General features: G+C 41.8%; 1 protein-coding gene across 36 annotated transcripts in view; it reads right to left on the reverse strand.

The window, feature by feature from the left end:
- Positions 1-21722, reverse strand: part of l(1)G0196 (inositol hexakisphosphate and diphosphoinositol-pentakisphosphate kinase) — a 60587-nt gene that overhangs the window by 14841 nt on the left and 24024 nt on the right. For 22 of the 36 annotated variants that reach the window (XM_089549273.1, XM_089549291.1, XM_089549287.1 and 19 more), the window contains 10 exons: positions 18746-18790; positions 17242-17363; positions 15355-15467; positions 11190-11265; positions 7769-7910; positions 6672-6919; positions 4921-5063; positions 3436-3550; positions 3242-3349; positions 840-959 (listed from right to left, as the gene is read on the reverse strand). In XM_089549273.1, coding sequence (XP_089405399.1) covers positions 840-959; positions 3242-3349; positions 3436-3550; positions 4921-5063; positions 6672-6919; positions 7769-7910; positions 11190-11265; positions 15355-15467; positions 17242-17363; positions 18746-18790 — 1232 coding nt within the window. The remainder of the gene's footprint in view (positions 1-839; positions 960-3241; positions 3350-3435; positions 3551-4920; positions 5064-6671; positions 6920-7768; positions 7911-11189; positions 11266-15354; positions 15468-17241; positions 17364-18745; positions 18791-21722) is intronic. The other 14 variants (XM_089549299.1, XM_089549293.1, XM_089549282.1 and 11 more) reach the window with 5 other exon arrangements.

Raw genomic sequence — 21722 nt, forward strand, 5'->3', positions numbered from 1 at the left:
ACCAGCAGTGTAGCAGATGCAGTAATCTGCAAGACTGCACGGGGTCCAGCTTGACACTGCACTGTGGAGTAGCCCAAAGCACTGCATGCAGCCAATATTTTTTTGCTGACCAGAAACCTCAGCATGAAGAATTCTGTAACTTTCAATGCTCAAATTTGGCACAGTAATGCATTCTAGATTTTTTTTTATTCTCCTGTTTTTTGACGAGATATGTTTAATATTTCTGATGACTTTTTGTGCAAGTCTCCCAAATTTTGCCAATCAAAGATTTTTTTTCTTTCGTAAGCAACATATGATTCGTTTTTTAATTATATCATTGAAAAGAGAATTCCATTTGCTACAATGGGTGAAAAAAAATTTACACATACCACTCTGAAGTTGCCTGTTTTCCCGTGGTAAGGAAAGAGTTAAATAAACGCACATGGGTCTAAACACACTGTGTGCAATATGATAACAGAGTTGCATACAAAGAGACTTAAGCTCATTAGTGGAACTTCTTAGGGGCTGTTCAATTCACTTATTACAGCACTGATGTCCATATATATGCCTAGAACTTTGCATTAATAAGGACTACATATTACAGTGAGGAGAAATATTAAGATTTCATCCAAGTTTCCTTTTTCACAATTTACAATGCTGATTCTCACATGAGAGGTGGTGGGCACATGTCGTATAGGCATGCATAGCGAACTGCCCAAGACACACAGATCTTGACAGCACAAGTGACTTTTAGCTTAAAGATTAATGCCCTAAACTGCATCGTCCACCCACACAAACTAAACAACAATTGCGGGATCCAAGGTCAAGATCCCTCAAGACTAGGCAGCGGACCTACGCACCGGCCCGCTGCGGCTTTGAGGGCGGAACCCAGGGCCTGGGGGCAGGTTCTTCTGGACACAGCAGACGACCCCTGGGCTGAAGTGAAGCTCCACATGGAAGCGCTCTTCTGAGTGCTGGTCCTGGGCGTAACAATGGCAAGCTGTAAATGAAGCATGCAGGCCATACTAGGCCAGCAAGTCTGCAAGCAAGGCCTGCAGAGAGGTTCATCTGCACTGACAACTTGTTCATGCACTGTGCCAGTGTCAGGCTGATTTCCTGTCTAGCCACAACACAATGATTTTTGTTGAAATGTACTTATAGATATGGCATTTGGCAGGTTTTGTAGCAATTTAGAAAAATCATAGAGAAATATGAAACTAAGAAGGGGCAGGGGCAGCCAAAATCGCACTAAACACAGTTCAAAATATACGTGTTAAAAGCAGGCATTGTTGGCTTCCTGTCTTACATTTTATATTAAATTTGGAGGTAATTTCCTATAACAGCGGTACTGGCTATCTATTTTAAATCCCTCATTTGATTCCCTCTGCAATGAAGAAGTAAAGCAAGGAAGACTGTCTTCAGCACACCACAAATTGCAGACACATCTATAATGCGAGCAAAAATCACCACATCTAGACTGACAGAAAGAAATTTTCGGTCTGTGAGCTCCTGTATAAATGTAACCAATGCCGGAAATAATGGTAAATGAGAGCAGCATGCCTGCATAATAGCAAAAGTGAGGAAGATAGTGACATGCTGAAAAAAAAAAAAAAGCTGTAACCTTGGTGAATGTCCTCAGCATGTAGCACACATATGGATAATTATGTATCTTTGTTAACATGGCACTGCTAACAGGCACAGTGCCCCTTTGGCAGAGATACGTAGTGCTATTTTTTCAATGTTGCCTTTTTGTTCAGCACTCCATATGACGGCACAGAAGCAATGCCAATTTTCCAACAAGATTTTTTTCTAACATCAGAAAATGCATAAAAAAGGATGAGAGGAAGAGGTAGTAACAAAATGCCACTATTTTTAAAGAATAAAAAAAAAATGTATGTGACAGCAACAGGTTTTGCCATATACAGCTATGTGGGGTACTAGTACTAACTTTCATCACAGAGGTTACGTATTTTAGTTTTGCGTAATGTTCTGCACTCATCTGAAATAAGCACAGAGCAACAATTTAGACTGACTGGTGAATGAAAATTAAAGTTGTTCGTGCATATTTAAGCGGGGAAGAGGGTCTTAGAGATACATTTTTATTAATGAAGTCACAACAATGAAATCTTCAGGGAGCATGCATTTTTGCATGCTGATTCCAAATATATAATTTAATTTTATGTACAACAAGTCCTTGCGCACTTATGCAATATGTTAAGTAACTTTTGCCGAGAGTTTGAAAGGAGTTCTACTGCAGGGAACTTGCTAGATTGCATGCCATTGGTTTCTCTTGAGATCAAGCTATGTAATAAGGGTAATATTATCATCCTGCCTGTTACAGAAGGTGAGTTATAGTATTCTGAAATCATCAGTTTTTTCCCATTTGTGAAGTGGCAAATTCAAAGCCCTGTAACTCAACTTCTATGATGGGCAGGATAATAGTTTTGCCCTTACTGCATAGTTTCATGTGAAGACAAGCCAATGGCATGTGTCCGAGCAAGTTTCCTGCAGCAAAATTTATTGAAAGTTCGCGGCAAAAAGTTACATAACATATTATACAAGTCCACAAGGGCTTGTTTGACGTAAAATTAAATTACATATTTCGAATCAGCACGCAAAAATACATGTTCCCTGAAGATTCCGCTATTGTGACTTCATTAACAAAAATTTTTTTTCTCAGACCAGCTTCCCCCTTAAAACTGCAATTCTTTGTACAGACTGTAGCACTTTGGTTGATTCCATCAATAAGATGCAAGATCTTTTCATCTGCACCATAGTATGTGATCAATACTGGTCACATGTCAGTCCCTTCAAGAACTCCTGATATGCAGGGGTGCAGGTGCGGAACAAATAAGGTGCACAACAAAGCAAGGCTATCGTTCAATGCCAAGCATTTTTTTTTTAAAAGAAAAAGTATGAGAATATTCAGGAAACAAAAGCATGTGATATGAAACAAAACAAAGCTGATAACCTGGTGCTAGACTCTCCAAAATGGCAGAGATAAGGGGATCAAAATAGAAAACATAGCTTCGAAACAAAACAAAGCCATGCTCTCCAAGACAGCAGAGATTAGAGGATCCAGAGTGCAAGTCATAATAAATGCCTCTGCAATGTGTCAAAGATAAGAACGAAGATAAGGCCACTTGGGATACAAAAGAATAAGGGACAGACTCCAAAGCAAAGCTCATTGGTATACAGCGCAAGTAGGATGGCTGTGAGCTTGTCTGAGTCCTACATCAACTGAAGTGGAATTTTGCCTCACCTTTGTGGGGTCTTCATACAGCATGATCACAATCTGAGTCATGTAGTTTAGTTCTGTGACTGCATTCACGTATTCCATGGCTCTGCGCCACTGTTCATCCTTGGTCTCCTATAAAAAGAAAAAAGGGCAAAGCTCAAAGCATCGCAGCGCTGATTCTCTGCAAGCATGCAGAATCATTGAATCCGTCTCCTTACATCTAGCAGACCTCCATATCTGAGCACAGTCAGCAAAGAGTGGATGTGGCTTTCACTGGTGAAGTACAGCCTTGTGCGGACGTGTCGGCCAGGCGATGAAACCCCGTGCGAGTACCTGGGCAAGAGCAGCAGTCTAGCAGCGATCTCCCAGTACACAATTTCAGCCATACCCAATGCAGAGTTTTTTCCTTCCAAGCACTCCGACGACCAGAGATGTCTCGAAAATCAGACCATCCCATGCAGTTATATTGACAGACCTAAGTTACAACTATGCACTAAAATGAAGTAGCATTCGCAAGCTAAAGGAATAAGTTAGAAAACGGTACCCTAAAGATCATTTCATTCAAACCGAGTTCAGAAAACCAAAAATAAGCTTCTTTAGCGCATTTAGACTCATCTTGAAAGACGAGCGATTAGCGATGCTGTTTACGGTTATGTGCTCTACTGCGACTAGCAAGTATGAGCTTATATTCAGTGTGAGGGAGGAAGCCTATTTAGTTTAGATAGGTCACACTAGTTTAACTAGGGGCACTGGCTACTGGTTAAGCCAGAACATTCAAGCCAGCACAATGGAAATGGCCTGTGCATTATTATTACCTCTTATTCAGGAATTCAAACAAGCACCAATGGAGTCATCAGGCAGGGGTGGAATAAAGGGCGACCCTTGGAGGGAGCAAACTTTTGCAATGCATTTTTTGGACTTTGTCAACAAAATGGTACTGCTAGTATATTTCTCATGGTTTTTTCCACACAGCAGGAGCACAAGGGCAGGGCAAGTGTAACGTTGATTCGAGGAGAGACTAAAGATCTCAGATATATGATATGATGAGGCAGAGTGAAAAAACTATTGTGAGGAATTGATGTCTAGTGAGCTGAAATGAGGAGGTGTCTACTGCGCAATAAACAGCGGAAAGAATAATACGCTTCACCATAGTGAAGACAGAGGAGCAATCAGTGTTGAGCTGATGCATGCTTGATGCTTTCAAAACACACAACTGCCAACAAGCTGAATGTCAGGAAAGGAAATCGGAACATTAAGACTGATGTGGACGCTCACTACAGTAACAATCCTACCAAACAAGTGCCACACAAGTAACAAAATCTGGGTTTTCAACTCAAATCAAGTACTGTGTGATTGAGTCATTAAATAAATCAGTCTATGATTTAATGATCATTACATCAACAAATTAATCAGCACAATAAACAGTCACTCAAACGTAGTATGGTCATGAAAGTGGTGGTTACCAGTGCAACATTTATATTAAAGGATTAGTCACTGCCAGAATGAGAAAAATTTTTCATTTGCTAAATTATGCCAAATAAATAAATAAAAAGTTTTTTTATGGCTTTACGGCTTGCAGTACTCACACAAGCAACAAAATGCAACAATGTCTACTTTCTTCAGGCTTGTCCGAAATTTTAAGAAGTTTCTCTCCACCAGCTGAAAGCTGTCCACTGCGCAAGTTTAGTAAACATTTATCTTACTGAGGGTTGAGTCGATTAACGCTCTCAGTCTCATCCGCTGCAGGGTCGATGTTTCGATGCAGATCTGCTCTGATCTTTTTCAGCAGCGGAGTGCAGATGCCCAGGCCAATCGTAAGCTTCTCCTGGAGGGTCAGACCATACTCCTGCAAGAAAGGTTACACCTCAGCTGAGCTTCACTTACACTACCGCATAGCAAAACAACCTTGTGTAACAATATCGATAGACCACAGGCGCTCAAGAGTTGATATATAATAGGCATACATGAAACATACCATTGCAAAGCTGTTTCATGTGAGGACCCTAGATGATTGGGCTAGAAAAATTAACAACGTACCAAACTGTCTCACCAATGCACCAAATTACACATCTTGTTGGCATGACTCAATGTCCCGAGAGTTGCTTAGGGGTTCTTACTAGGCTAAACCACTAGTAACATCATAGTGTGTTTATCTCTTAACGAGAGCTCCAGCAGTGGTGGCGCACTCCACAAACTTAGCAGAGCGCCAAGGTGCTGTGCAACCTTAACAGGAGCGCCGACAGTGGCTTGCTTGGTGCCCGGCTGTGCCAGTGTATGTTAAGAAAGCCACCAAGCAATTCAGCATTGGAGGCTCGCATAGCAGTCTATACCGGAATGCTACATAAAATCCACCACTCAAATGCTAGGAAGGAAGCAGGCCTTTCACACCCCCAGACAATTTGGCAAGCTCAAGTTCGGGAGCGAAAATGCCTAATTCCGCTCACACCATAGCTAACGTTTAAGCATTCACATTACACACTCGCAACCGTACCGCGAATTTTTTTTAACCTCCTAAAAAAACCCATACCTGACCCTCAGGGTCAGTGTTCAGCATGTCCACTTTATCTCGCCACGACTGGCCGGTGCCGTTGACTGTCACAAAATTGTTGGATCATGTCCATGATACAGCAAACCCCTTCCGAAGCTAACGATGCCAAACAATGGCGACACGAATGCTGACTGCATGCTTTTGTCAATGATGGACGAACGGACAGACGGGCGGGCCAACGGAAGGCGGACATATATGAAATTTCAACTCTCGCAAAAAAAATCTGTCGAACCTTTTTATCCCCGCATACTGAGACCTTCCCCCAAAACTGATGTCAATTTTTCTGGAAAAAAAAAGTAGGTTCATTACACGAGTGCATATGGTATAAGCAAAAATTAGAAGGATGTTTAAGCTTCACCTTAAGAGTAGACGTGATAGCACGTAATTTCCTTCTTTTTTATTTCTTTTTAAATACTATATGATTAGTACATGTCCCCAATACACTTTACTGTCACACAACACAACACGTTCACTTGGTGCCCCTCTAAAGCGCTTTACCATTTTGAGCTGGTTCCATCAGCTGTACCAGCTTCACTAGTTGCACTACCACAAGCCTATCACCTACAATGACCAGCACATCAATACCATGCGATGGCCCAGTAGCAGCACAGTGACTACAGAGCCCTACCCAGAAGGCCAGATAGTGAGTGTGGTCATCAAGCTGACTATGTCATGAACAAAGGTACGTATTAAGGTACATATAGAGAAATTGATGCTTGAGTTTGAGTGGCCCTTGTTAACAAACAGGAAATGAAAATTTTTGCAACACATACAATCAAACACTAGCAATGAGGTAAAAAAATGTATATATACATATATATAGTCACAATGCGGGAAAGGATAAAGATGATAACTAGTATAATTCTAAGGAAGGATAGCCACAGGACTTCACGCAAGATGACTTACCTGGGGTATGACAACATCGGCCAGAGCCTTGGCATACAGGTACAGCTCCTCAGCATGCACAAACTGCAGGGTGTGCTGGTTGTGCTGCAGGTCGTACTTTATGCAGTCGTAGACATCAGGAATCTTGCTGATGTCAAACTTGCCGTTCTTCAGCTTGAAGTCCTTCTCCAGCTTGGCCCAGCGCCGCAGCATCAGCTCCCATGTCTCCCCGTGATACAGGGGCACTGGAAGGAGGAGGCTGCCCTCACCTTTCCCACCAAAGAAACGGAGGTGATCCACTGGCACACTACACACACCATCAGCACTGAGTGTAAGCGGCGCTGTCGTACAACAGTGAAGCACCTTGCTAGTGCTACTCTCCAGGTATAAACTTGTTTCTTGAAACATGAGGTTCATATAAATGAAACACTGCAATATTAAACACAGGGCCTACATGAAGCAATGCTTAAGGTACATCACCTTTGTATACTGTCTTTGACTTGTGCAAACGTAGGACAGAAAAAAAGTCCATCACCTGCTAACCCACTCTTAAGCTCTACTGTGGCAAGAAACATGCTTAGGAACCCGAGCAGTTAGAAAAAAAAAAAAAAAAGCATGCGGGTACTTGCGTAACAAAAATCACAGCTGATCCTAATGTCCTTTATTATGTACAAGTTACTACCCAACCTGCGGTCTTAATTTACATACATAACTGGCCTACGGCCATCTATGGAAAAACTCTATGGTAAGCTATGTCCGTCTGTGGCCTTTTACAACCCTCTATACATACCCGAAGCGGTGCTCATTGCTAGATATTGAAAAATCCATGCCACTAGAGCTATAGCTTCGGAACCATGAACTGTTTTTACCTCTCTATAGGAAAGTATATCGGCCTGAAACTACAGCTGAAGATGGCCACAGGAAAGGTTACAGCTATTTGGGCTGATTAAATATAACCAGACGCAGGATATTTTTGTATGGGCTAGCTCTTTCCTTGCGTAAGGCAAAAACCTGTACACCTCATTCACGAGGCCGAGCAGAGCACTTGGCAGACGCAAGCAAGCGACAAGGGCAGTTCTCACAATAACGCTCGGTAGGCGGCAACAAGCTCAACTTACCATGGGTCTTGCTCTCATCTCTGCGGCATTTAATCACCTTGATCAACTCCTGAATGATCTCATACACGTGCTGACATGCCTTGACGGGATTCTTGATAAACTGCAGAGCATTCTGAATGGATCGTGCATGCGTGGGGTTGAGCTGCAAGAGAATAAGAGAAAAAAGTGATTACGCCACTAGCTGGTGGAAATTCATGATGAACACATACCAGTGCACTCAAGACAGAGGACAAGCTAAAATAAACAAAATGAACACCAGCTTGACAAAGCAATTAAAACCATTTTATGGAACTAAATTTGGTACAGATATGCAACCTTTTATTCTCATTTCAGAACTGCATTTTATTTTAAGCTAGCTGGTGCAGTTATTGAGTAATTATAATCCAGCAATTTTTTAAGATCCCCAGTACTCATGGAATTAAAACTTAAAACTCCAGCATGCATATTTACATGAAAATGTTTCTAAAACAATTTTCAAAAACTACTGCACGAGTACACAGAAAAATCTAGAGCTCTGTTGCACTCCTCAATGTTTCAGGATTCATCAAGTAAAGAAAGAATAATTCTAGGGTCATTCATAACGAAATGCTGAAGGGACGAGTGAGAGCAATCACAGAAAAAATTAACGCTAAGAAAATCAGCCTCAAAGTTTATTCTTTCGTTTGCCTCCTTCGTTGCCTTGTATGCTTTTGCTTTTGGACACAGAAACGCGGCAATGCAACCAACAGAAGTTCTAATCTTCACATCGCTCCTTTTCATGTTGACACTAAGATGGTGATTCGACTTTGAAAACCCGCATAATTCGCAACGTGTTGGAACCATCACAAGCATGATTTGCTCAACTTTCGCGAATGCACATAAAAAAAAAGTCATCTCCTAAATTTGTACAGAATATTTGTCATAATTTTCCGTCACAAGACAGTTGACGACCTGAAGGTTAAGAAAGAAAATAACAGAGCAATCGAAAATCTTGTCAAAACTAGCCATTTTATTTGACGACAAATAGCGCCCGATCAGACAGGACAAAACGAAGCATGTGCTAACTTTCAACTGATTTTTTATTCTTAAACGCAGGACTGGTTTTTGTCCATTGCGAGAACATGAATATATCATCCCACAATCCTATCACACCTCCAGTCACTTTCCACCGCACATCTAGGTTATGTCCGCACCATCAAGAAACATCACCTCCTTCCTTGATAGTGACACAGAAGGAGTGCTGACATAATCATCTTTCAAGTTTCTTATTTCTCTAGCTTCAATGATTTCCCGTGTTAGCTGTTTTCTACTTCTATATAGGACGATGCATTCATTAAACATCAGACTGCACACACCTGGCTTGCATTCTTGACAGTGTTCAGCGAGGTTTTTTTTTGGCATTTTCTATGTTTCTGCTGTGTTTGTGTAGCCTTTCATTCAAGCATCTCCCGGTATGGCTTATGTATACTTTACCACATGACATCGGCAGGGAATAAACAACCCCTCCCACACAATCAAAACATTTGTTTTGGTGCTTCTTACTATACATTTTCTTTTCTAGATGAAATGGATCAGTCATCTTACATATTTTGTACCAGTTGCCATGATACACCAACTCGCATAAACAGCTGCCCTCATTTTATTTGCCTCGTCCACCCTTAAGCCAGGTGGTAATTTCCACTATAAAGTGAAAGTTCTTCCTGCTCTGCATGTGATGAAAGAATATTTAAAAGCAAAGCACATTCTTGTTTTTACTTTGCCTTCTACCTTAGTAAAATAGTTCACAGAAGAGAGGTAAAACCATCATCAAAATATCCAATGAAAATAAAATGTTCTCACAGCTTTGCCTAACTAGAGTTCATCATAATAACCAGAAGCCGAGAAATTAAAATTGCTTTATTTTTCCCCCTCTCTGACAGAAGTCCATGACAAAGACCAAATGGAAAAAAAGATTTCCACCAAAACCTCCACAAATCATGAAGAACTTAAATGATGTATAAAAGCACATTTCTGGTGGCAAATCGCCATGTTCAAGCGAAAGTTCTGCAATTACCTCAGCTTCACCAGTAATTACAGTGGTGAGAAAGCACTAGATAAAAAAACAGTATATAGTGACATAATAAAAAAAATTAAATCTGTAGTTAAAAGATAACGTTTTGGTAAGAGTGGAATGTTTATTAGCCTTATTGGGCAGTTTAACTCTTTCCCTACCGTGCCCATTGAGCATCGCTAGCCCGCTAACGATAATTTCATGCCCCGATTTCAAAACCTTCTACGTTGCTAATGACCACGCTGCAGATGTAGTTTATAGGCCAGGAACCAAAGTTTTGTTTCCGATGTAGTTTTCTTTTGTCTCGCGAGGGGGAACTTTTTAACGCGCTGCGAAGAAATGAAGACGCGGACCTGCGCTCATTGCCCGCCATGTTGCGCGCAGATGACGCCTTCGCCGCTCGACTTCGAAGCCTTCCGCATTGCGTACAGGCACGATGCGCATCTGGCTTATAGCCGGAGTACTCAAGTTTTGTTTCCGATGTAGTTTTTTTTTGCCCCTACAAAACGGCATTTTTTGAAACCACTCCGAAGATGCGGTACCATCGAAGTCGCTTGGTAGCCTCCGCAAGCGCGGCACGCACTCTAAGGCATAGCAAATCTCAGCACTCCGTTTCATCTGCGAGTGATTTAATCGACGTCCTGTGCAACAACGAGCCTGAAAATGTTGCAAGGTGCTGAAGATGATTCAGTTTTCATATCGGTGATGACGAAAACCAGCCTGAAACACAGGCGGCCGCGCTCCGATGCACAACGATGGGGTTTCCAGTTATTCTTTTGTGGCAACAATACTATTCAAGATAGAAATTTTTTTTCTTTGCAGAGAGTGGCCAATAGACAAACAAACATTTTGCACATTTCAGAAAATTTTTAACATTTTTCTCTTTTAATATACAAGCGTGCTTTTGCAACTTTTGTTGAATTTTTTTCTAAAGTCTCGTTTTTAGCAAATAAAATTTTTTGTTGCAACATGCAATTTGTTGTTTAAACGTATATTAATAGAAATCACCTTTATTCAGCTCTGTTTTTAGGTATTGCAATCAATATTGAATGCAGTAGTTTTTACAGAAAAGAAAATGTACTGAAACCTTCAGAAAATGGTCATTTTCCCCATGGTAGGGAAAGAGTTAACCAGAGATTGCTGTATATAACACACATCTGAGCGATTTCAAGCATACAATCAATACCGGACTTCATCTGCAAATCGCCATATGATGCCCTACCATTGTTGTCAGCCACAAAGGACATCGTGCGATATTCAATAAATGATATCAGTAAATATATAAAATTGTTACTTCATATACATCAAAGCATTTCATGCTTAGTACTTCTCTTGGCATCAAGCCAGACCACTAACTTTTGCAAGCTTTATTCCATATTCACATCTTCTTACCTTTTCAAAGTCTTCTTCTGTGAAGTCATGGTCCACCTGGAATGCTTCATGCAGTCTTTGTTTCACCCTGTAATGACTTTCAATGTTTAAAGAACACTGTCAAAAGCATGCGTTTTCTGGGGCTGTCAGCGGCCCGAAAACGTACAGAGACGTCAGGGATATGCAGCCCAAATTCACCTACAGCACACAAGCATGCACAGGGGATAAAAGGGGCAAGAAAATTCACAGGATGGTTAACACTGTGTAACGCGAGATTCAGAGATAGCTGCAAGGTAATTATATTTCATGATATGCTGAGGTCTGAGGTAGAGAATATGAAAGCGACTTCATATCCCTATAGTTCTAAATTGCTCTTTTTAGCTTTTCACGCGTACTCCTCCTCCCACGAAGACCCTCCTCTTACCCTTCCAGGGTAACTACCACTTGCGTGGTTTTCATGGTAACCACCCTCCGGTTATACATTCCTATGCTCTTGACATACTCTCCTCCTTTCACAGTAACCACTCTCCTGTTGGCGATTCTTCCACTCTCACCACACCCTTCTCATTCCTGGTAACCCCCCTCTGGTTATGCCTCACTACACTCTCACCCTACCCTCCCCTTTCACGGTAACTCTACTCCTCCTACCATGGTAACCACCCTCTGGATGATTTCGGCTGTAACCACCCTCCTGTTACTTGTTCCTCCACTCTAATCATAACCCCTTCCTTCCACAGTAACTACCTTTTGAGCAGTTCCAAATGGCCATGCACCCACCGGTTAGCCAAATATTAAAGACTACTAACACTACTACTACAACACAAAACTTGCAAAATGGCACTTAACAGCTGTCGCTGTACAAAAATTCAGGGGGCACTTTGGCTCTCTAAAGTGCTGCAAGGTGAAAGCCTTTCCTGGCGCACTGTTTGGCATTGACTGCAAGGCTGTTTGTGCTGTACTGGTGCTTTATTTGACTACACACTTTGACTACACATTACAACTACACACTTTTACTGCCGACTTTGACTGCTTCTTTAGCACAACCCTCTCTCTGCTTCAATGAGATCGGTTGTATCCATGGCTCTGTTCGCAGTAATGAGGTATGTAATGTGGTCACTCACGGACGCCTTACGCCCCCTGTCGGAGCGGACGACAACTATTTTGTTAGCTGTCGGCTGCTCCAAAAGGGGGCGTCAGGCATCCGTGGGTGACCTCATTACTGCAAATCCGCGCACTCCGACGTCATAAACATTTCGACCAACCGAAAAGCGTGACACCTCTGCTGACAACCTTCTGTCGACAACGATGAGGCATTAAAGGCTTTCGTCTTAAAAAAGGAACATCAGAGTCTTCAGGCAAATGCAAAAGCTACACATCACTGTCCACTGCCACCTCCTTGCCAACACATTTAGTAGCAAAAGCTCCACACACAGGGAGCTTAGTGGTGTTTGAAGCCTTCCTTGCTGACTGCTTTATTCCCTTAAAGGGCAACTCCGGCGGCTTTTCAGCCATTTTAAGTTAATGGCTGTTTCGTGTTCGTAAGAACCTCCTGTAATGTGTACGATATAAGGTTTTCAAAGGCAACCCGAAAATAATTTTTAAACAGCAAAAAACGCAACGCAAAACTTGAAACCGAAACTGCAAAACTGAAACCGGGGAGCTGCCTTCATGGAGTACTGACTGTGACGTCACTGGCGTGTTCACCGCACTGTGAAGTCCCCGAAGATACCGCAACTACCCTGAGCCACGCTGTCGACATGACTGAAAGCGCGGAGAACAGCATTTCCGAGACCAGCGAGTCCTTAGACGACAACTCATTTGTCAATTTTGGACTAGACGAGTCGCCTTTCAAGTATGATCTACCTACGCGCGAGCCAGCCGAGTCACACCACAGGCCGCGTCACCTGCAGCATGGAGACGGTCTGAACTCGGAGAAGTAAGTACTTGAGTCATTTCTCGTGCATGCATTTGTGACACAATCATCAGAACAAAAGTTAACGTGATGCTCCCGCTGACAGCTGTTCGTGTGGCGAGTGCCTGCCGACCCAGTCTGATGAAAGAATCTGCTGCTGGAACGTTACTACAGTGCACAACGTCCTTACAGGGGCATGCATCACCAACAGTACTCCCTTTGCGAAGCTTTGTCTCGACGGCGATCTTTTGGAAGTGAATTCACACCAGCTACAGTTCTAAAATCCAACATACTTTGAGCACGGTTACCGTGGTCTGCTTCCTCTTGATGGTCGCGCTTCATTCAGCTGGCCGCTGAGATGGGCAGTTGTACTCGAATAACGCTGGCACAGAATCTGCCTTCAAGCGTCGGTTGAACGAAACCTTAGCGAGTCCAAAGCTCTCTCTGAAGTACACGCTGTCTTCATAGCAATCTGGCGCGAAATGCTCTGAGCACAAGCAGGAATGCTTCCTCAGAGACCAGTTGATACGGCGGACAGCTCTCACCCACTTGTCGCGAAGGTTCTTATCGCTAGGAAACCTATGGTAGACCACACCCGTTGTCACAGACGAAGAATTTATGCACCCCATAGCACAACAGAAGTTGCCGTGACCCATCACTCTGGCGTACACATTACATCAGGCACATTGAGATGGCGCGAAATTGCACAGGTTGTCCAAATAATTCCGGAGACCTCCACTACAACACCTCTTTCTTCCTTTCTTCTTTCACTCCTTCCTTCGTTCACTCCTCCATTACTTCATGGTTCCAGTGTCCCTGTCCCTCACTGTGTCATTTACTTTCCTCAAAACCAATTTTCAGTTTTCCCCTGTACTGCCAACGCGAGCGCACCCCCACCATCTTGACACATCAACACGCCAGTGACGTCATAGTACAGGGTGGCCTGTAGAAGTTGCTCAATCAATGGGTGCCGCTTGTGTCAGCTCGCGTCGAGGAGCGCTTGTCTTCAAAATTCACTAGCAGAAAAACTACACCGCTTTCAGGTCCGAAATTTTACACGAGACATCAGACTACCATAAAGAATATAGACTTAAAATTTCATTCCGATCGATGAACATCGAAAAATCACTGGAGTTGCCCTTTAAGCACTCCTAATAGGCAGTAATTGCTTTTTATTTGGTGCTTAGCCAAATCCGGTTTCAAACACAGGTGATACATATACTAAATGGAAATAAGTGCCTATAACTTCAACCCTAACAACAAAGACTAAAAAGCAGAAGAAATAACAAAACAGAAAGGCCTAAAAACTGGCTTTCAGAGTCCAATGTTAAAACTGCAGTAAACGATGCTTCTGTGATAATATGATTACTAGGCACCAATGCTATGCAGGAAAAAACCTAGGTCCTTAAGTGCAAAGAGATAGAGTAGCAAAACCACCAAGTTACCTCTCCAAAATGAGCTGTAGGTGAAAGGTACTGAAGTGCATTTTTATGCCTCACATACTGTACCATGGTTGGTTTGGACAACTGAGATGATAAAGAAAGTATCATAGGCACAGCCTTCTGAGGCAAATAAAGAACAGAAGACAAGGAAATCCTTTTTTTCTGTTCAATTTATTACAAGCAATGATCTTGCACAGCAGCACTTTCTTCGGTATAGTTCCAGTGTCTCTGCATAATAGAAACTCCCTCATCTTGACGGTATGAGTACAATATAAATATCCAACTGCTGGAATCCATACAATTTCGGCAGCACTTAATTTAGGCATGCCCTTCAATTTCAGCAAAATTTTCATGCCACATGTTGAAACATTTTTATCCAAACAATTAACATTAGCCAGTCAACATGCAAGTGGGCACCCAGTGCAACCGTTATTTTAACTAACGCGCAAACCTCTGCACCTATAGCAGGCTGCAAGATTATGCACAATCAAAGATCGTAAATAACTTTGTCGAGGGTTCTACAGCATTCCGCATGGCAAGGGAGAAACATCTAGGTTCAAGAAAACATATACTCACCAAAGAACAATGTCCTTTGGCAAGTGCATGGTTTCTTCAACTGCTATAAATAACCTTCACTAGTCACAAATTAAAAAATAAAGCATGCAGGGTGAACATTTTATCTTAACGTGCTGGACGTAAATAAACGCTCAGCAAGCACAAAGTCACTCAATTAAGCTAGCATTTTGAAGGACAAGGCCACGTGGTGCGACACACAACTTCAGTTGTTTGCAATGTGGTTCTTTTTTTCAGTATGCATGTAAAGAGAACTCACATGTTCTGATACTTGCTGGAGTCGCAGTCATTGTCCAGCAACCCATTAGTGTTTGCAGATTTAACCATTTGGACAAGAATTGGCGTCAGTTCACCTTCCAGAGCCAGAAGACCCTGGAACAGCACACAATGCTTCTTTTTATTCTAGCAACATAGACCTCATGTGTTAAAAAATACTAGATACAGTACTAGCTTCATGTCGACAGAGATAACCAGCACTAAAAACTTGCAAACTATTTCATGGCTCTGTTACACCAGCAAAGCCGTCAGCTTAAAGAATGTTGCACAAGTCAAGAGAACCACTGACTCAACTCCTAAGCTATTGCCTGTTTTGTTTGACTGAAAATAAATATGACTTGTCTTTTTCCTATGTGTCTGGAAGATATCATTTATATAGCTCCCACAGTGAACTTCCAAAGGCATTTGAGAGAAAATCTGGCTAGAATGTATTTTGTCAACAAGTAGAAGATAGTATTTTTTACGGCACCTCGTACATTTTAAATCATACAAGAAGTGTTAACTGCACCATTTTTGAGCTGGCTGGGACAAGTCAATGCAGGGAACAAGAAGACGTATCTTCAGACTACATATCTGTTTATCTAGAAGCCTTCTCATTAAAGGCATACACACTTGATAGGTTAGAATGTGTACGTGATATATATATATGTCAGAACACTTCCTTCTCATAAGTATACCTTTTAAGCAGTAATAAAGGTTTTTAACCAACAGAAACTATAGATAAGCCTGCTCTACTGCACCGCACAGAACTGCTGCATAATTACTCAGAATAGTACTCATTCATTTAACCTTGCCAATCAATTTCTTCAGCAGCACACAAGAAGACAGCAGCTTTGAGTAGTACTATATACAAGTATGAAAGAACTGCTGCATAATTACTCAGAATAGTACTCATTCATTTAACCTTGACAATCAATATTTCTTCAGCAGCACACAAGAAGACAGCAGCTTTGAGTAGTACTATATACAAGTATGAAGGAAAGGAAGTGAGAGCATATGAGAAAAGGTCAATTATATTTAAATCAGGTGAATGTAGAGTTGTATACACAGCATGCTGTCTGGTGTGATTGTATATTTAAAATGTTTTACGAGCATATGCATATTCACCACTGGGAGACTCTATGGCACCTTTTATAATTTCTTGTGTAAAACTGCCTGTAAGTTTTTTTTTTATGCTCATGATGGTTAACTCTGTAGTTTTTGCCCACACAAACACAAGATCTGTAAAGCGACCTTGTACCTCAAATTAGTGTTAAGTTAGTTGCGTTACAGTAATTGCCTATAGGTTGACAGCGTCCTTATATGATTTCTAATAAAAGATTTGTGCATCCAGCCAAGGCATTACGGACAATTCCAGCACACACTAATTCAATAAAGACATCGCACTGACCTTTGAAGACTATTTCATGCTGTAGGTGTTTGCAGCGCACACGAAACACGGATGAACAGAAAAGGGAACGAAACACAGCGCTGTGTTTCTGTCCCTTTTCTCTCCGTCCGTGTTTCGTGTGCGCTGCAAACACCTACAGCATGAAAAACCAACTAGCCCAAGAAAAAACGATTAAGACTATTTCATTGACAATTCACAGATGTACGTGGGTTTCATGGCAGTTCACTTGCTCTGACATATTACCCAACTCTGAAAAGTGTGCAGTGGGCTGCACCTCATCCTTCGCATTTAATATGCACATTGTTTTTTGTTTTTTTTTTGCTCACCAAAACCTGATTGCTAGTAGTTAATAATAATCACTGGAGAACGGTCTTTGAACCTAGACTGACTTGAAAATCATGTTCACAGCCCCCGGTAAACTTCAGTTCATAACAGCAGTCCAAACAAACAAACAAAAACAAAAAGTGTCTGCTCACTTGCCTTGGCAAAAGCTGCAGCTGTCATCTGTACCCTGCCCTCGTCCGAGGCGTAAATCTTGAGGTCGTGACGGAACGTGCTGTGCAGGCGCAGCAATCCCAGTCCTCGAGTGCCAGCGTATTCACCTAAAGTTGGTCAGCGCATCATAAAATAATAACAGCACAATGTAGCCCCATCGTGGTTTGTCCTGGCATAAACCATTCTCAACGTCACAGCCGTACACTTTTTTTTCTTTCTTTGCTCGTATTTACAGGCTCTTTGCTAAATGTGCAGTTGGAGAAGAAATGCCGACCATGCACACAAACACATACTCTAGGCCGGACTTCCACTGTGGTGCAGTCGTGAGTGCAAAGTTTCTCAAAGCCATACGCTTTAGGTGTTAGATGAAAACAAGGAAAGGTACACTGAAAAGTAACGAAACTACGACTCGTTCATCTTCCCTCAAACAATGGACTATACTTTTAATTTATTTTTTTTTTCTCACTTAAATCAGTGTTATGTATTAACATAGTAAGGTCTGCATGGTTAGGATACAGCAACAAGAGAGACAAGCAGTTTAAAAAAAAAAGTCATCACAGCCTTTTTAATTTAACCCTTTGAGTGTCAGGTTTTTTTCTGGGAGCGATGCACCTTCAAGGAGGGAGCAGTTCGTGTCCTGGACAAAGTAAAAACGGCAACTTATGAACAAAAGATGAAACAGGGAGATGGAAGAGCGATGCAGCGACCTTGGCTTGTCGCTAATAATGGTGAGAAAGCCTGTGGAGTGGTAGTGGCGCGCGCCCCGTAAACCTGATGCCCCGAAGCGGACACGGCGAGAGAATGACAAAAGGAACTTCTACAAAGTTACAACAGATGCCAGAACCACCCTCATGAATGTTTGACTGAAGGAATTGCATGTGTAGGGGTGCTCGCACACAAAGAAAGAAGCCTCCACTCCTTTCATAAGCTGAGCACACAGCACTAGCACCAAGCGACACCCCCCCATGAGGGAGGTGTTGGCGCGGCTGCTCGACAATCCGCGACCTTCAACTGACAAACCCAGCAGAGAGATGACAATATAAGCTTCTAGAAATGTATACTACAGATGGCGGCACCACCCCGGGCACGCCAGCTTCGTGCTCCAGCATGCATTTTAAACGCAGAGTGGAGAACATACGGATATATATATGACACTCAAAGGGTTAAAAGAGTCCTTTAGCTGCAGGTGTGTTGCAGCGTAGAAATCTACCTGTATCTAGAGAAGAAAATAACCTCAATATCAGGTAGCTATGCACAAGTCGTCTACATGAGCATCAGGTCTGCATATTGCAAATCCTTGACTGCTTCAGTTTCACACAGTAAGAAAAAGGCAGGTACTTTAAGGAAGAAAAATCTTAAAACTAAATTGCACTGAAAGGGCAACCTGTAAGCACATCTTTTAAGAACAAGCTGAAATTAAGTGCATTAATGTTCTCAGCGTTAATGAGCACAGGGAAGCACGAGTAGAAAGGCCTTTTATCATGCTCACTCGTTTCTTCGATTGAAGCCGTTGAGAATGGTTGATGGCATTCCACTATTCACGAAGGGCGTGCGAAGAACAAGCAGCAACTGAATATGGTGTCAAACAAAATGCTGGCAAAAACGAGAGAATGCGCAGTGCACAATGCAAGGCCATCACTCGCTCATCATCCAATTACCACAGGTCGGCCGAAGTAGCAAAAGCAGTGTGAAATGCTGGTGGGGCCATGTAATAATAATGAGTTGATACATACAGTACCCTACATTCAAGGGACGGAGCCAATAAGTAACAATTACTAAATCTGACATAAGAACTGCTTGTCATAATCTTAGAGTTAATAATAATAAAATAGGCAGATATCTAATAAGTAAACTGTAGTTTACATAAAGCATCTAAAAAATGCTGTGAATAATGATTGGGTGAAAGGCACTCCTTGACGTAATAGACATGTGGCATAATGGACTGCTTGCAAGGCATCCGTTCTTTTTCTTTTTCAAGGCATAGTAAAATAATTGTTAGGCTTAGGCTATAAAATGTTAGGCTTGGCTCAGGGTTAGGTAGGTAGGCTGATGGTTAGACTCAAGAAGAAGCCTATGTCTGCAAAATAATTTAACTTCTATTTCCTTTGTTTTCTCACCACGCAAAAGGTTTCAGACGCTGACAATGTGAAGTTTCAGCAGAATTTCACAGATACTTTTTTTCACTGTATTATTATTCAGTTTGCTTGTGGCTGCAGATATACAGAGTCAGCATACATACGGCACAGCCCACATGAATAACAGTAAGTTTGAAGGCGCATTAGCTCGATGAGTAGTGAAAGCCTTGCAGTGGCACTACAAGCAAAAATAAAACACATTAAGGTATGGCGTCAAGCCAACAACGCCAGTAGCAACATAAGCTGGAGCAGCAACTGCAAGGGAGGATGGACAACACTCTGTAACAAACAAACAACAACAAAAAAAAAACACCAGAAAGGGAAAAAGAAACAGCACGATTTTACAAGTTTACAACACACATAACAATGACCCGTGCAGTACTGTATTTACTAATGTGCCTGGTGTCAAACTTGTACTTCTGAACCCAGCAAATACTTATTGTGCACAGGTAGAGACAAATACTAAAGTTAAGGAGCAGTAGAGAACAGCAAAGATGCTATTACATATAGCAATGCAGCAACGAAAGAAGGAATACAATAATTCTTCAAATCTGTCTTTTTGAGCCCGCAAAAAAAAAAAAAAAATAAGGTTCCATGCTCTTTAGCTTGAAGAGACAAAATGAAAGTTGATAAGCAGTTATAATGAGCACTGAACAAATAAAACCAACAGCTTTGTCTTCACAGATCAAAAGCACTTGTTTTCAGCAGAAACTATAGTTGGGTGAGCACCATTACACAGCACAATCTTGCTAATTCAACTTGGATGAGATAAAAAAAAATGTTTTAGTAAAGCACCTAGCTTATCCCTTTCAACTTAGCCTACAGGACTATAACGAAATGTGACACACAGAGTCATGAGCTATATACAACTACAGTTCACTTGTCATACATTTACAGGCATGTGACTAGAGTAGACAAAAAAAAAAACACTCATTCAACGAAGCATACTGTCTGAGAAGTGCAAAGATGTAGCTGCAGAACAGGACTACATGGGTCTGAAACTGGCATGGACATCAAATAATAAAATGCGCTCTTTGCTATTCTTCTTGCATGAGCAGTTGGTTCCTTAAGTGCTTTTCTTTAACTAGACACCCCTGAACTTAACAACAAAGGTGACTATAACACCGCAACAGTGCTTACTAACTTTCTAAGGCAGTGCTGGCTATGACATACGGCTCTCCTGTGTTTTGTTCCCATCACTTTTCATTTCTTGAGCATTTACCCAGTACATGCTGCTTTGCCAAGTGATTCCCGCAAAAAAGTAATCTGTGTCAGTGAGCACTGCTGTTTGAATCAAGTTCTCCATATTCAACGGTTCATCCGATAGACCTCCCATTTTAAAAACGTAAGGCTCCGATGGCACCCAAGCACCAGTTCAAATGAGGAAGTGAAAAACAGGGAGCGTTTGAGTTAGCAAGATTCCACTGCACTCCATTCACATCTCAGGCAGTGAAGAAATTTCAGTATAATGGTAAATACAGTAGCTTGAATGGGTCTGGTGAACAACAGGTGGAGCAAAGCAAACGGAATGGTCCTGTGGCACTGGCACACTCAGGAGTAAAATAAAGAAATGGTTGCACCTCATCTAGGGGTTGCAGAAATGGCACTCGCGCCATTGGCAGGGTTGGAACAACAGTAAGAACAGTCTAGGAGCATGGTTGCAGAGGTAGCAACGACTACCATGGGTTGCAACTACGAAGGCCAAAACAGAACACTTATAAGTCAACAGCACCCAGGGACACATACTGAACCTCTTCTCAAGATGCTTTGGAATGCAGTTTTAAAAAACAGCTGTCTGTACTCACAGCTGCTACCCCAAGAAGACTATTTTTAACGAGCTGCATGCACAACTATATAAAAAAGGGGGGGGGGGGGGGGTGACATTCTATACAAGCATAAAAGGTTGCAATCAAGGAGGAACAGTAATCAGGGCCCAATTACTGTCTTTTTACTTTTCAGTGAAACCTGTATGTGATTATGTGAAAGATGTGTCCATGCAAAGGAACTATTCCTAGCCTTACAACAAATGGTTCCTAGCCTTACAACAACTGGCACAAGAAACTGCACGTCACAAGAGGTAGGAAAAGACACTTTTGCAGCATGGAAATATTGTAGCTTCAGCAACAGAAAAAATGCCTAATGCCTTTTACTAAGGACAAGTGTCTTCATGCTCTGGCCTATACAAACTTTTCTGTGTACCTATAGAAAAAATATACCCACATTTGCTATAAAAAATGCTTCTTATGCAAAAAGGCTATTCTCTAAGGCCAATTTCTCCTTAAGAAATGGACAAGTGAATGAACAAAGAATGGATGAATGAATGCGCTCTAA

Source organism: Amblyomma mixtum, chromosome 6 (assembly GCF_055824585.1).
Source record: "Amblyomma mixtum isolate Tamu chromosome 6, ASM5582458v1, whole genome shotgun sequence".
Classification (NCBI taxonomy): Eukaryota; Metazoa; Arthropoda; class Arachnida; order Ixodida; family Ixodidae; genus Amblyomma; species Amblyomma mixtum.